The sequence below is a fragment of the Lycium barbarum genome, chromosome 1, assembly GCF_019175385.1.
Source record: "Lycium barbarum isolate Lr01 chromosome 1, ASM1917538v2, whole genome shotgun sequence".
In the NCBI taxonomy this organism is placed as follows: domain Eukaryota; kingdom Viridiplantae; phylum Streptophyta; class Magnoliopsida; order Solanales; family Solanaceae; genus Lycium; species Lycium barbarum.
This window is the reverse complement of record NC_083337.1, coordinates 154,579,094-154,594,444: the sequence shown is the minus strand read 5'-3', so window position 1 is coordinate 154,594,444 and position 15,351 is coordinate 154,579,094. Positions and strand designations below refer to the sequence as shown.

Here is a 15,351-nt window from a genome sequence, read left to right as displayed (position 1 = left end):
ATTAAAGACCAGTGCATTTGAAGGACAATCCGCACAAAAAAATGTATCTCTTCAGCATGCACTTGGGCCACTTGTTAATTGGGCCAAATTCTCATTTGGGGACTCGGTCCCTATTCGGTTATTGCAGATCCATAACCTCAATTTACTTCGAATCAATGTGTTAACAGTTGGAACTCGGAAGATTTGTCAAATTAGCATTGGGTCTAACTTACACTCCAAAAACTATCTCAAATGAAGGAGGATTGACCAAGCCTTATAAGGAGTCCAGGGTTCTCATTTGTCACCTTTATGTATATTCTCTTCAAGAAAAGCTGATTTGGAGATAATAAAAGTACTAGTAATATATATTATTAAATCAAGATTGACGCTTGTAGAGGCAATTTTAGCTAAGGCAGGGACAAGAGTACGCTGCGGGTCTTGTGGAGCTGGGAATATTACTCATGTAAATGAACTTTTACAATTGACATCATACCATACTTGTTCTCAGTTATAATCCACCTTCCTTCAAGATAAAGAATTGTAATATCGAGGCTTATGCAGAACCTTTTATAAGTAGTGTCAGATATTTGTAGAAACAGAAAAATAAACATATCATCTTGATGCACAATATACCATCTTATCTCAACTTAACTAGTGCATATGACTTGTGTTATTGGTATAGTTGAATTTTTATACCAGAAGAGGTTAAGGGTTCAACTTTATTCAACTTCTCCTTTTCTTTAACCAAAAGAATAGGCTCAGAACTTTGCAAAACAAAAAGTCCAGATGAGGTTCGAACCTCCAATGTCCAATCTCCATTAAGCTGAATGAGGTGCTTAGCCAATGAACCCAAAAATCTTCAAGCGATGTCATTTCTTTTTTTATCCATCCTAATAATAATACACATCTAATATCATTTTTGGACGATTGAGGTTTGACCTCGAATTTGACAAAAATTTACTTGGCACAAGGTCAATTAGAAAATTAGAAAGATCACTGAACTTGATCTTCAACTCAGTCCCTTAACTTGGTCTTAGTTCATTAATCATAATTAAGCATTAAGAAAATCCAGGCGGAATCTAGATGTAAACCACTACTCGTAAATCGTAATAATTAATGTCAAACGGCCAGCGTGCAAGGCTTATAAAGGTCGAAATATTTATTCAGGGGGCAGTCCTTGATCGATAACTTGACTTTGAATAATCATGCACATAATTAAAAACCCCATCTTCTTTCAAAATAAAAGCTGGATTATTCTTTGTAACTTGTAAGTCCTTGGGATTTTTGTTTATGCATCTGATCACCCATTCAGCTGGGTACTGGCGTACTTTAATATGGACCAATCAGGCTAAGAGAGAATTTGACAAATCCCATACAGTCAATCACTATTTAGTTGTCAGTTAGATTATCTAAATATAGCCAGGCAACTGCCCGTGTTCAAAATAGTACTACAGTACTTTGCCATAGAAAATGTAAGGGATCAAATCTAGTTATGGAATTTTTTACCGAAATCGTGTTCTTTGTGGGACAAATCCAACAAATGGGTTTGTCAGAAATTTCATAACCTAAATGGTGAAAACACATACTTGGTAGAGCACCTTCCGTGTGCGATTTTCACTTTTAAAAATAAACGGCCTGTTAAATCTATTTATACTAAAGGTGCTCTACTATACATGAGCCTTAAGTGAATATTTTAAATTTTGGAGCAAGGTTTATGCCTCCTAAAACACTTTCAGTCTATATTTTAAGACAGAGAATTTGAAAAAAATACATTTTCCTGCTGTGATATGACGATTAAGACTACTTTTCCAAACCCTAAAGGTTTATACATGCTCAGGCACTTCTCCATAAATGATCTCTTATGTGACTTCAGCATTACTTTTCAGCTTGTAAACAACACAATTGAAACAAAAAAATAAATGTGAGATCTCTTATGTGCCTTCAGCATGAGATTAGTTTCAACATCATAATCTCTTTTATCTTTTTTCTTGTATAATTTTCCCTCCATTTTCATTGTTCTTGCTTATCTTTCCCCCAGTTCTTTTGGTGAAACTGCTATGAGGTTAAAACAAAAAAGTAAATGTATATAAAGGAGATAAAATTAGAGTAAAAACGAGGGGCAGAGTTACCATCCTTTTATTCTTATATTATGTTTTTGGGTAAGCCAAATTAGACGATCAATTGACATTTCATTTGGTGATTAGGTATAATGATTTATTGCTTATCCAATTTCTTAAATTTACAACTGGAGTTACGGCTGTCAATTTCAATAAAGTTAGTTATAATATTTCTAAAAATTTCAAATAACCGTCGTGCTAAAGTTGCATTGTTATTTGGGCGACAACATAATATATGTAATCTGACACAGTTAGATATAGTTGTGGTGCTCGTGCGGTTGTTAAACTTCCATTAAATGTTGAGTATGATTGGTTAGTTAGAAACTTACATATTAGAATGAAACTAATACGAATGAGTTAATGCTTTTTATATCGGGTAGAGGTCATTTTCCATTGTTCAGGGTACTTGCTCGTTATTCTGAAATTTTCATACTTGGCAATGAGTCTTCGCAAGACTTTATGGTGGCATCTGATACAGTGCGTTAAATGATGAATCTTGATATGTTAGAGATGTATATTAAAACATATGTGCTGGAAAATAATGCTTAAGGAACATAAGAGATCATTTACGGAGAAGATGCCTTAGCATGTATGAGCTTTTAGGGTTTGGAAAAACTGTCTCAATCGTCACACCACATCAGGAAAATGTACTTTTTCAAAAAAAAATTTTTTGGGTAACTGAACAATTTTATTACCAAAAGTATCATTCTACAGCTCAAAACAAAAGGAAAAAAGAGACATGCCTATAGCTAACTATCTGGACATGCCCAGCATCTTCACTACCCCTACTCATAACCCAAGCTAGTGAGGATAAAACTTTAGCCTATTCAAGCAGCTAGCTAGCTTCACATGCATGCTTACTCGAACAAACACCTCTTGAACGATCTTCTTCACAATAACATCTCCATTTCTTCGTGTGTTATGGAATACTCTATGATTTCTTTCAAGCCACAATGCCTAGATAGAGACTGCTAATGTCATTCTAAAGATTGTAGTCACATTGCCCTTGCAAATAGTTTCACAGCACTGAATTTCTCTGAATCTTAAAATATATATTGAAGGTGCTTTAGGAGGGATAAGCCTTTCTCCAAATTTAAAATATTCACTAAAGGCTCATGAATTATAGAACATCTTCAGTGTAAATATATTTAACGGGCCATTTATTTTTAGACATAAAAATCGTACACTAAAGGTGCTCTACCGCACCAGACATACGTTTTCACCATTTAGGTTACGAAATTTCTGACAAACCCATTTGTTGAATTTGTCTGGACACCATTTTGATAAAAAATTCCTAGTTATGGGTGGTCCTCGCAAATCGTCTTTTCCTTTGGTCTTTTTAATTCTTCTCTTGGAATGTGGGGTTTAGATCTATTGTACACTTCCTGACGACTCATGTGGCCTATTATTATTAAGTATATACTTGTGATATTAAGCAGGCGTTTGGTCATAGGATTTGAGACTCTAATTTCAAGTTTTGATTTGAAATCGTCGTTTGTTAATGAAATTTATAAAAAACTATAATTTTAATCTTAAATCTTGAATTCTCTTAAAAGCAGGATTTCAAATTTGAAATTGTGATTTTTATTTTTTTTTTAAAATGTAAATTTGACCCATAAGGCCATAGGTTTATATTTTGTAAAAAAAGATCCATCATTTAAATTTTTGAAATAATAAAAAAAAAAAGAGTCATGCTCAACGTGAAGAGATTGTCTATATCACATGGAAGGATTATATTAAAAAATAGCTAGTTACTACTATTGTTGATTTTTTGGACCAGTAAATCTTTGTAAAATTATGTGTATTTTAAAGTTAATAATAGCATGTAATCGCAAGTATTTCTTTATAGAAGGAACAAGGAGATATGGGATTTATTAATGTGGTACATTAGGATATTTCGATACCTTATTTATGAACTATGGTTTGCTTATTTGGCAAGATTGTATATGAGTCGGGAAGCTTTGATAGTTTTCACAAAAATGTGAGATTTTCATGCTTATGGGAAAAAGTTTATAAAACTTAAGAAATTCAAATTGCATCTCCAAATAAAATTTCAACGTAAAATTAACCTGATTTCAAATCATGATATTAAATCATGTCCAGACGGGCCCTAAGTATAGAATAGATTGCTTGATAGCTAAGTCAAAGGGCGTGTTTTGTAATGATTTCACATCATGAATTGAAATTAGGTTGATTTGGTGTTGAAATTTTGTTTGAACATGCAACTTGGATCTCAAAAGTTATATTCTTTCACATAAACATGAAAATCCCACAATTTATGAAAACTATCGAAAGTTTTTCAATTCTTACAATCTTATAAAATGAGTAAACCATAGTTCATATAAATAGAAGGTATCAGAATACCCTTAGGCGCCACATTAGAAAACGAATATTTGCATGTTCCTTTTATATATAAATGCTTGCGATTGCATGATATTACAACTTTTCAGTACACATAAAATTACAAAGATCCATGGTCCAATAAATCAACAAGTAGTGACTAGCTGTTCGAAAATATTTTCCTCCCACATGACACGAACAATCTTTTCTCATTAAACATGAGGTTTCTTGAAAAATAATAAAATTTTGAGTTTTTTTTTTCCCGTAAAATTTAAACTTATAAGTCAAGTTTTAAATTTTAACAAAAAAATTACAAACTATAAATTTGTCCAAATATCCATAAACAAATATTTATTATAAATCAAAACTTTAAATTTGAACTAGTCAACTTGGCGCGTTCGAGTAATTCACGCAATATCTTGGCTCTACCAACAAGCATCCTATTAATCAAATATATACACGGACGCCATATATGGCAAATCAAATAATTTAATGAAAAACTTTCAACATCTAAGAATAGTCCATAGCTCAAGCCAATTTTTCTAATCGTCAGGTATGAGTTATTAATTATTTAAAAACAAATAGTCATTTCTGCCTTTTATTTTAATAATAATGTACTGTTCTTAGTTCTTTATTATAAGTAACTCAATTAAATTAGGAGTAAGTTGGAGCTAGCACCTCTACTAACTTGACAATGGTATTAACCTATTAGGGTAGGTAGATCATGTATTTGTTCAAATTTCAATATTAATCATTATTCAAAGAATTTTCTCGTGCTTGACTCATCAAAAGAATCAAACTCATACTGAGCAAATTGAAAATATTATTAAGTGACTTCAAATGTGATCTCTTTAATAGCTTAAATTTTTAGATGAGATAGTTATACGTACAAACTATAAGGAGAAGAGGTAGATGTGTGCCATAAGATAAAGGAATGGAAATGTCAAGAGGAAAAAGTGAAAAGAAAATTAAAATGAAGCAATTCGTTATTATAGTAAAGGGAGGGGAAAAGGAAACGTCAAAGACATGATACATAATATTGGAACAGTGAACTAAGCGTCTCACATGTCACCAAATAAAAAAGCTACTCCCCTTGTTAATTAGAATGCTTAAAATTGCTTGAGAATGAAGAAAGAAACAATGATCAACTAATGTAGTACATAGGGTCAGGAACTTTGAAAGTACGAGCACCAACGTTCTCTCCGATAAGATCAGTCCATTGGTCTCCAATGTTTCCAACTATTCTATATCCAGCCTTCACCAACTCTGTTCTTTTGCTCGATTTAAACTCCACTGCTGATCCCGTATCATTTTCTCCCCTGCAATAATCATCAATCATTCCCAAACCAAAGTTAATTATCTTTTGTCTATATAATAATTTCTTTTTAAATTAGGGGACAATTTAATATAAAGTTTTCATTTTACTGTAATGAGGAGCTTCTACAACAGTAAAACTGTCATGACATGTTTAAGACAATTTTTTACTTTATTTAATAATCAGCATTTAGTCGTGAAAATTCAGAATACAACTTAAAGTTGTATTTAGAAAACACCTAAAACCCTATTTTCACTTGTCTCACTTTCAATACATTCAAATATTTTTTGCAAAAAACTATAACCAAACACAACTCCATCTTCAATTTCAACTTCAAAATTTCAAATAAGAAACAGCCGCTAAGTTTGAAAAGTATCATATCCAGATAAATGTTATGACAATGACATGCTTAAGATACAAATTCAAGATTTTTTTTTTTCTTTCTTAAACTATATATATATGTGTCTACTCAAGTATGTTTACATAAATTAAAACGACAGAAATATGTCATAAATCACATTTATGAGCATCTCATTAACGCTAAAATATGAAATTTGAAAGTACACACGGATTTTAAATATAAAAAGTTTGCGTATTAATTTTTTTCTTCTCAGAACATACTGAAATATGGTCCTGTAAAATGACAAGTAATAAGATGGGTAGAAGTAATAGATATATTGCTTACTTTAGTACGAGCTTTATCCAGTTACTGTAACCAACTTTCTTGAGGTTGGCAATTCGTACATTTCTGAAATTCTCTCGAGTCCCAGTAATGAAAACGGGCTTGATCCCCAGAGACAATACCGTCTTGTATACACGGAGTATCGATGGAATGGAAGGTGCTTTTCCCTCAGCGACCCACGCATTAAATTTTGTATTATTGTACGGTATAGCCCTGCACAAAAAAAAAAAAAAAATGCATGAGACCACTATCCATGTAAAAAAAAGAAACAATTTTCATGATTTTTTACCCAAAAGCAACATCAGATCGAGCGTAATAAGGCATATTGGAGAGAGTGGTCTCATCAATATCAAATACCCAAACGTCCTTTCCATCTCCGCTAAGTTTAAGGCCTTTGGCGTACTCAATAGCGGTCTTGGCTACAAACTCACAGTCATGTCGATATTGTTTGCCCAGCATGTAGTGACCAACATAGTTCTCACAAGCACTTGGCACCAATTTCCAGTTCTGAAGGTTGTTAGTCTCCACAGCTAGACGCCAGCTTAGGCAGTCTAACTGTGGGACGCGATGACCAGCGGTACCGGTCTGTGGCCTTAGACGGTGAATTTCTACCACTTGGCTTATGGCCTCTACGTTATCGGACGTAGAGGCCAATGCCACGGCTACCATAGTTGAGAAAAGGAAAAGAAAAGCGAAAGACCTCATGTTTTGGTCTTAACAAAATGATGGAAGGAGGAATGGGTGAAATATAGCTGGTATTTGGTAGCTTAAATAAGACCCTCAACTCAGTTGCAAGGCAATCAACTAGGTGATCACGTGGTTCACGACATGAATTATCCGTTGTCAGGGTTCACATTCTTTGGTTCTCTCTTGTTTGTAAATCGTTTTCATTTCCTGGTCCATTGTATAATAAAAAAGACGTGTTTTGCAGGGAGAATATAATTTTCAATTTTTCATCAAAACATTACTTTAATAATAATTCAAACACAAAAAAATAATATGTAAGTTATACACTCAAGAGTGTGACCTAGTGATCAATGAAGTGAGTTTATAAGAATCATCTCTAATTCAAATCTTTCCAAACAAAAATAATAGGTGACTTTTTCCTCCTAATCTTGGTGGATTGAATCACAATTTTTTACATGTAAAACACAACAAAGCGAATATAAGTAAATGAAAATCACCAATGAGAAAATGAGAATATAGTGAACATTTGGGATGTCCAATGATATAGCTACTTAGCTAGCGTGCAATTCGCTAGAGTGTGTCACATTGTGATCCTATTTCTCCTCAATCATCTCACATTGCGGGTGAAGTGCAGATATTTTATTCCTAATAATCCCTATTTCACGTATTTTTATGGTTATCTCAATTATTAAAGTGATGACATCGATGTTAGAAATAAACAAATGTAGTAATAAGATACCAGATCAGAATTTTGTCGAACAAACAAATAGCCATGTGCCTGGCCAGGGCTTGGCATCCCACGGTTCTCTCCAGTCTCCACCTACCCCCGCACCTCCACGGCTCCACCTCAAAACTCAAAAGAGCTAACAATAAAAATAAAACGAAAAAGGGCCAAATATACCCCTGTACTATTGAAAAATGGTCAAATATACCCCTCATTATACTATGGGTTCAAATATCCCCTATCATCATACTTTTGATACAAATATACCCCTCCGCTGTTAAAGTTGATCAAAGTGAAATGCAATTCCACGTGACATTAATATTTTAATAAAATAAATACCATGTAGCATGCCACATTACTAACTTAACCCAATTTTACACCTCCCTTCCCTAGCTTCTTCCACTACCACCTCCCCTTCTACTACTACCGCCTTATGCCCACCACCATTTTCACAAACTCAAACTTAAATCCTTTGAGTAGTAAATCGACACCAACTCTACCTTATAAGTTTCACCCATTGCTAATGGCTTTTATATTTTATAGTAATTTTTTTGGTGCATTAATGGAATTTCAAGTGGGCATCTCAATTACCATCAAAGTCCATCTTTTAGTTCTTATAGAAGAGATGTCTCGTACAGGTTCACCTACATTTGATTCAAACCAAAAATTGGGAGACAAGTTGATATAGTCATAAGTTTCAACTCCAAATCTGCATTAAAATATTAAAAAAAAAATCACTAAAAGCCTTGCTATGCCACCGCTGGCTGCCGATTCACCTTCATCTTACCTGATGATATATATAAGCTTCCATCATTGGGAAGTTTTAAGTTCAGATGCATTATAAGTTTTAAGTTTACTCCCAAATAAAACCCACATATCGATCATAATTTTTCTTTAAAATGATTGTTATGGCCACTGAAGATGACCTGATCCATGGCCAACACCATGCCTATGAGAAAATTTGGGTTGTGATGGGGGATGCCACGTGGGATTGGGCTCCACTTTGGTCAACTTTAACGATAGAGGGATATATTTGTGTCCAAAGTATGTTGATAGGGGTATATTTGGATCCATAGTATAACGAAGGGTATATTTAACCCATTTTCAATAGTATAGGAGTATATTTGGCCCTTTTCCGAAAACAAAAAGCCGTCCAACCTGGTCAATTATAATTATTTTTTTCACATGTTCAACTTTTGATCCTTGAACCTACAATTACAAGTTGGATTTTTAAATTTACTTCTTACAGAGAAATACTCCCAGACCACCACATTCAGATACTATGACCATAACATGCTATGTTTTCTGTGCTCGTTTATGCATGAGATACGAAACTGTCAATGTAAAAAATGCCTGAGTTGAATAAGGACTTTAAGAATCCGTTATTTGATTCGGGAAAACAAAATAGTGAAATACTACTATTAGTTATCCTAATTCGTCTTAAAAATAAAGGAACAAATTAGTATCATATATTTAGGTTTCTCGAGCAAAGAAAGGATAGTTGTTAGAAATAGACTTGTCCACACAAGTATATGTCCGGCCATTGTCGTCCCGCTTAAGAGGTATGTACCAATTTTGTGTTTGACTAAAATATATTAATGTGTTATCTATATTGTATTCTTCAATTTCCATCGATATTTAGTAGTAACAATTATCAAACAATTTAATACTCATTAGATTATGAAATTGGACCGTGTTTGCGACTTCGAAAAAGGGTGAAATTCATTTGCACCCCCAGCTATGCTTTATAATCAAACTCCCCTCTCAACTTTGAACAATAGACATTCTTTCCCCTTTATCCTAATTGACTTTTTAAATGCCTATTTTACCCTTACATCAACTTTTGTCTTTTTATTTTTTTATTTTTTACTTCTTTTAAATCATGATATTTTTCATTTTTTTAATTTTGCTAGGTGAAGAAAAAAGTGAACTAAATTGAGAAATACTAATTGATTTTATAAGTTAATGATGTTCTATAATAAAATAAATTAACAAATTAAATAAAAAATTAATTTTATTAAAAATAATCAAAACTTTAATAGTTGTTTATACAAGTGAAAAATTACAGGTCACTATAACTTCATAAATATATTTCTATGCAGGTAAAACAAAAACAATTAAAAAATAGAGGCAAATTTTTAAGAATGATTTATTTATACTGTAAATGAATTTATTATAATTTAAGAAATATTCCATTAATGACAACCGCTTGTTTATTTATATAAATAATAGATAATAAGAGAGAAGTGAAACTTAAATATACACACATGCATGTACATACATATATGCATACTTGCTGCATATAACATTGAAATAACAATCATAAAAAATAGCATTAGATTTTGTCACAAATTCATAAAAGGATTATTCCACTTATAATGTTAATGAACTTAAATAAGAATTTATAAGTATTTAGATTAAAAAGATAAATATTATACATAATATAAAAATGTATTGTATAAATGGAGGATTAAAAAAATAAAGGTGAAAGTCATTATACAGAATAAAAGAGAGAAAAATGTCTATTATTCAAAGTTGAGAGAGCGAGAGGTGAGAGAGGGGGTTGATTTTTAAAGAAAACTCGCGGGGGGGGTGGGGGGGGGGGGGGGGGTAAAAAATGATTTTGAGATTTTGCAACATTGAAACGTCACCTTAACTCATTCTTTCACGTTTTAATTTTGCCGATCCTGGTACTGGTCCACTAGTGCCTCAATAACGCCATCTTGTCGGTCTCACCATGGCGTTTAGTTAAAAATAACGTGCTCTGATCAGTGTTCATAATAATGATGCTGAATCAGTACAACTTGAGCTTTTGGCTGTGCTTTTACCCAATAGACAATAAAAAAAAAGGTCGGAAAGGCAACGTCCCATCCACTGTTTTAAAAGGCGCGTGCGTAAGACGGGGCGTTTTACATACGCCTTGCCGAGGTGTAAGCCTCGAGGCACGAGGCGTAAGCCCCATGGATATTTAATTTTTAGTATTTCTTAAAATAATATAATTATAATATATATTTTTAAATATGTAAAATTACATAAAAAAAATAAACGAAAACTGTAAATAAATGAAATATATATATATATATATATATATATATATATATATATATATATATATATATATATATATATATCTGTGTGTGTGTGTGAGCGTGCGCACGCACTTGATCTTCACAAAAAAATGATCAAAGCAATCCATTATACACCGCTTATAACTTGTAATTATATATAACATAATTTTACAAGTATAAACAATACAATGAAATAAAAGCTACTATGAAATGCAAAACAATTCTAACATTTTAACTTTCAAACATGGAAAAAAACACAGTTTCTTAAAACACTATTACTATCATACTATTCATTTTATCTCCCTGTAAGCAAATAATCAATAAAATTTATCAATATTACAATTAAAACATAACTTCTTCATGAACAAAAAATATAATTATATGATAATTCTGATACATAGGACTTATGACCAATGACAAGTGAAAATGTACAATTCCGCTATGTGTTTTTGTTTTAAACATTAAGTGATATTCACCCTCACGACGTTCTCAAATAGTAAATATCCAATACTGCGACTTGTTATATGAGTTACACCCAATCTTCTATTTCTATAGATGAAAAACTATTAAGTATCATTATCTTGTTAAATAATTATGAGGGTGAATGATTTTAATTAAGGAATTTAAAATATAATTTGTGTAAAAACTGTTAGGCGAGCCCTGGACGTTGGGCGTTAGGCGTGTTTAGGGCGTAAGCCTCATAGGAACTAAGCCCCGCACGTTAGCCCCACGGCGTTTTTCCACTGCTCTGCCCTGAGGCGAGCCCCGGGGCGAGTCCTGACACTGCCTTTTAAAACAATGGTCCCATCCCTCTACAGTTAATAAGAGATTTTTACTCGAGGAATCAATTTTCTAAAAGTACTTCTTTTTTATTCCAAAAATGACCTTCTTTTCCATTTTAGCAATATTGTGAAATTACGAAGGACCACTAATTAAGGAATTAAGTCATATCCTAATAATACTTATCATTTTCTCTTTCTTCATCATCTTTCTCACTAATTCAGAAATTAGTTTACGAATGATTCTAATTAATCTTTCATCATTAATTTTTCCACTAATTAAGGAATTCGTTTAACACCAATTATCCCTATTTTCAGCTTGATAATATATTTATACCATGTGTATTCATAGGGATATCTTTATTATAGCATCAATGTCTTTTATTATACCATGTATATCTTTATTATACTGTATATATTATTAGATATACACACATAAAATGGTGTAAAATTTTATTTTTCTTCTAAATATACTTTCAATAAATTTAGGGGGATATATTCATGGTATAAATTTGTTATATCAAAAGTTTTAAATTTTTTTTTTTATGTATAAATTTATATTTGTACTATATGTTTGGTATAAAACTTTTATATCTAAAATATACCATGTTTATGGTATAAAATTTTATATCTAAAATAAACTATGTATATTTATGTTATAAAAAAATTATACCATAAATATACCATGTATTTTATGGTATAAATATAGAATATGACAAATTCCAATTATTGTTATATTTCTAGTACAATTTTATGGGATATAAAGGTTACCATTGTATATTCATGGAATAAATTTGCTATATCGAAAGCACTTTTTTTGTGATTTTTTAATTAAAATATATGTATTTATTTATAGTAATGTAGGATATAAATGGAAAGTAATTGTGATGAGAGGGAGATATTTTTTGAGCAAAAAAGTAGGAAAAAAATCAGTTGGTTTGTTAGTGCTAGCTGTAATGGAAAGTAATTTGTTATGATTCTAACTCTTTAACTGGTACTAATTTTTAATTAAATAATTATGCTAACATTTTGTAAATATTTTTATATAGTTACTTTTTTTTCCCTTAATTTAAATCATCTTATCTACTTTACTCAATTTTTTCTCAAAAAATCATTCCCGCACTCTCTAATACTCCTATAAAATTGACGGATATATACATGAGATATTTTCGTGCTCTTTACATGTGACTTATAAGATTATTAATTATTATTTGGAAGTTCAATTTTGGCGATCATACTTGCAAATAGGACTAAATTTCAATATTTAAATGTTGGTGAAAACTTCAAGAACTTATTGAGTGGTATTTCCAGAAATTAGGATTTTTTCTCTTGCAAAATTTCAATTATTCTTTAAGCAAACTTCACATTCAAACACTAACTTCAATTTCCAACAACTCTTTCTTAACTTTAACTTCTACTCCTATTTAAATGATTTATTTTTGTATCATGTGCTGTTGATGGAGGGTTTGAACAGTAATTCATGGCCTATATATATGGCCGGGGAAGTGTGTTTGGACCCATTTTTTAACTTGACGAATATTTTGAAGAACGTTGGTGTTAACTTTAGTCAAAATTAAAATCTTGAATTATTATGAGTAAAGGGTAGGGAAAAGTAAATCATAAATGATGTATGATTACATTGATATTGGAACACTGAGCTAAGTAGTGTCCCATAAGTTGCTACAACATTTGTTATTGAGTGTTTAATTATGTTGAGAATCAAAGGAAACGAGAGTGGTTCAATTAACCAATGTAGTACATAGGATCAGGGACTTTGAAAGTACGAGACCCCGCGTTTTCTCCGATCAAATCAGTCCATTGATCTCCAATGTTACCAACAATTCTATATCCAGCTTTCACCAGCTCCGTCCTCTTGCTCGATTTGTACACCACTGATTTTGGTGAATCATTTTCTCCCCTGCATCCATCATCAATCATACCCAAACCAAATTCATTTTAATAAAATTCTCTGAAAGATAGATTTAATTAACGGAGTAGGTAGATCTAGGTATGAACTTAAAAAGATATGCTTACTTTAATATGAGCTTTAACCAAGAAGTGTAACCGGCTTTCATTAGATTGGTAATTCTTGCTTGTCTGGTAAACTCAGGAGTTCCTGTTAGGATAACGGGCTTGATCCCAAGAGACAACACCACCTTGTATAAACGAAGTGTTGCTGGAATTGCTGGTGCTTTTCCCTCCATTACCCACGCATTAAACCTCGTACTGTTAAACGCTATTGCCCTGAAATCAGACCCATTCATATGCATGAGACCACTTGAATATGTACCTACTACTACTAGTTATAAAACAAAAGTGTATATCAAAAATTATTTATCTTATACGTATAGGTATAAATTCTATGTACTAACGATCTACCAAATATACACACAATCAGGTTATTTAGGAGGCAATCATAGGTAACTACAAAATTGCTTTGTGACCCAGAATTAATAAATACGTAAGTAACTTGCTGCAAGAGGTTATATTACATTGATGGTTAAAAAATTAATTACTCCGCTAGTGTATATAACTTAAGTTCACTCTAAAGTAATACTCAAATTTGGCTTATATACACACTGTAGAAAGTTTCGGTGTACTTTAACCCGGTTGAAGCATGCAATTTGCCTTGTTTTCACAGTTACTAGCTTCACTTATTATGGATAGTTGTAGCCTGCAGGGATGGATACACAACGCTAGTTATGAGTTCACGTGAACCAGTATTTTTTACCCAGACCCAATATCTTGATTATGAATTTGATTTTGTTATAGGAAATCATAAATTGTAAATTTTGAACACTTGGGCTTGCACCTGGGATTCTTTTAGGTGATCTCATATTACAAAAACTCTTTTATACTGTGAGAGTAGAGAAATTAAACTAAGGAAAAAAATTAAAGAAAAAACGGTGATCATTTTTTTACCCAAAGGCAACGTCGGATCCAGCATAATAAGGAAGATTGGAGAGAGTGGTCTCGTCAATATCAAATACCCAGACATCCTTTCCATCTCCACCAAGTTTGAGGCCTTTGGCATACTCAATAGCGGCATCCGCCACAGCCTCGCAGTCATGTCGATATTGTTTGCCCAACATGTAGTGACCTACATAGTTTTCACAAGCACTTGGCACCAATTTCCAATCTTGGAGGTTGTTAGTCTCAACCCCTAGTCGCCAACTAAGACAGTCTAATTGTGGGACGTGATAACCAGCAGTACCAGTCTGTGGCCTTAGACGATGAATTTCTACCACTTGGCTTATGGCCTCTACGTGATCGGAAGTAGAGGCTAATGCCAAGGCTACTATAGTTGAAAAAAAGAAGAAAAAGGTGAAAGACCTCATGGTTTGGTTTTACTAAAATGATGGAAGGAGGAATATGGGAGAACAAATTAATTAAGAAGATGTTGAGATCATATAGTAGCTGGCATTTAAAATAAGACCCTTCGAGGTTGTTTGATCGATGGAATAAGGATAATAATCTCGGAATAAAATGTAAAATTATTTTATCCTAAATTTGATTATGATATTAATTAGACTCAAGATTATTTTATTTCACAATTCATACTAAAATGATTAGATTAGCTATTCCATATAAAAGTCGAATAGTTAATCCCATGAGATATACCAACCCATGAGATATACTTTTCTATTCCATCCACCAACC

At 32.3% G+C, this 15,351-nt stretch overlaps 2 protein-coding genes across 2 annotated transcripts; both read right to left on the bottom strand.

The window, feature by feature from the left end:
* Window positions 1-5,404: 5,404 nt before the first annotated feature.
* LOC132645810 (acid phosphatase 1-like) lies at window positions 5,405-7,189 on the bottom strand. The gene is made up of 3 exons (XM_060363018.1): window positions 6,723-7,189; window positions 6,437-6,646; window positions 5,405-5,755 (listed from the first exon to the last, which is right to left on the bottom strand). Exons 1-3 carry the CDS (start codon window positions 7,136-7,138, stop codon window positions 5,581-5,583), a joined length of 801 nt encoding a protein of 266 aa, XP_060219001.1. The 5' UTR covers window positions 7,139-7,189; the 3' UTR covers window positions 5,405-5,580.
* Window positions 7,190-13,304: 6,115 nt separating this feature from the next.
* LOC132645801 (acid phosphatase 1-like) lies at window positions 13,305-15,093 on the bottom strand. The gene is made up of 3 exons (XM_060363008.1): window positions 14,614-15,093; window positions 13,726-13,935; window positions 13,305-13,609 (listed from the first exon to the last, which is right to left on the bottom strand). The coding sequence occupies exons 1-3, from the start codon at window positions 15,027-15,029 to the stop codon at window positions 13,435-13,437; spliced, it is 801 nt and encodes a 266-aa protein (XP_060218991.1). The 5' UTR covers window positions 15,030-15,093; the 3' UTR covers window positions 13,305-13,434.
* Between the last annotated feature and the right edge of the window lie 258 nt (window positions 15,094-15,351).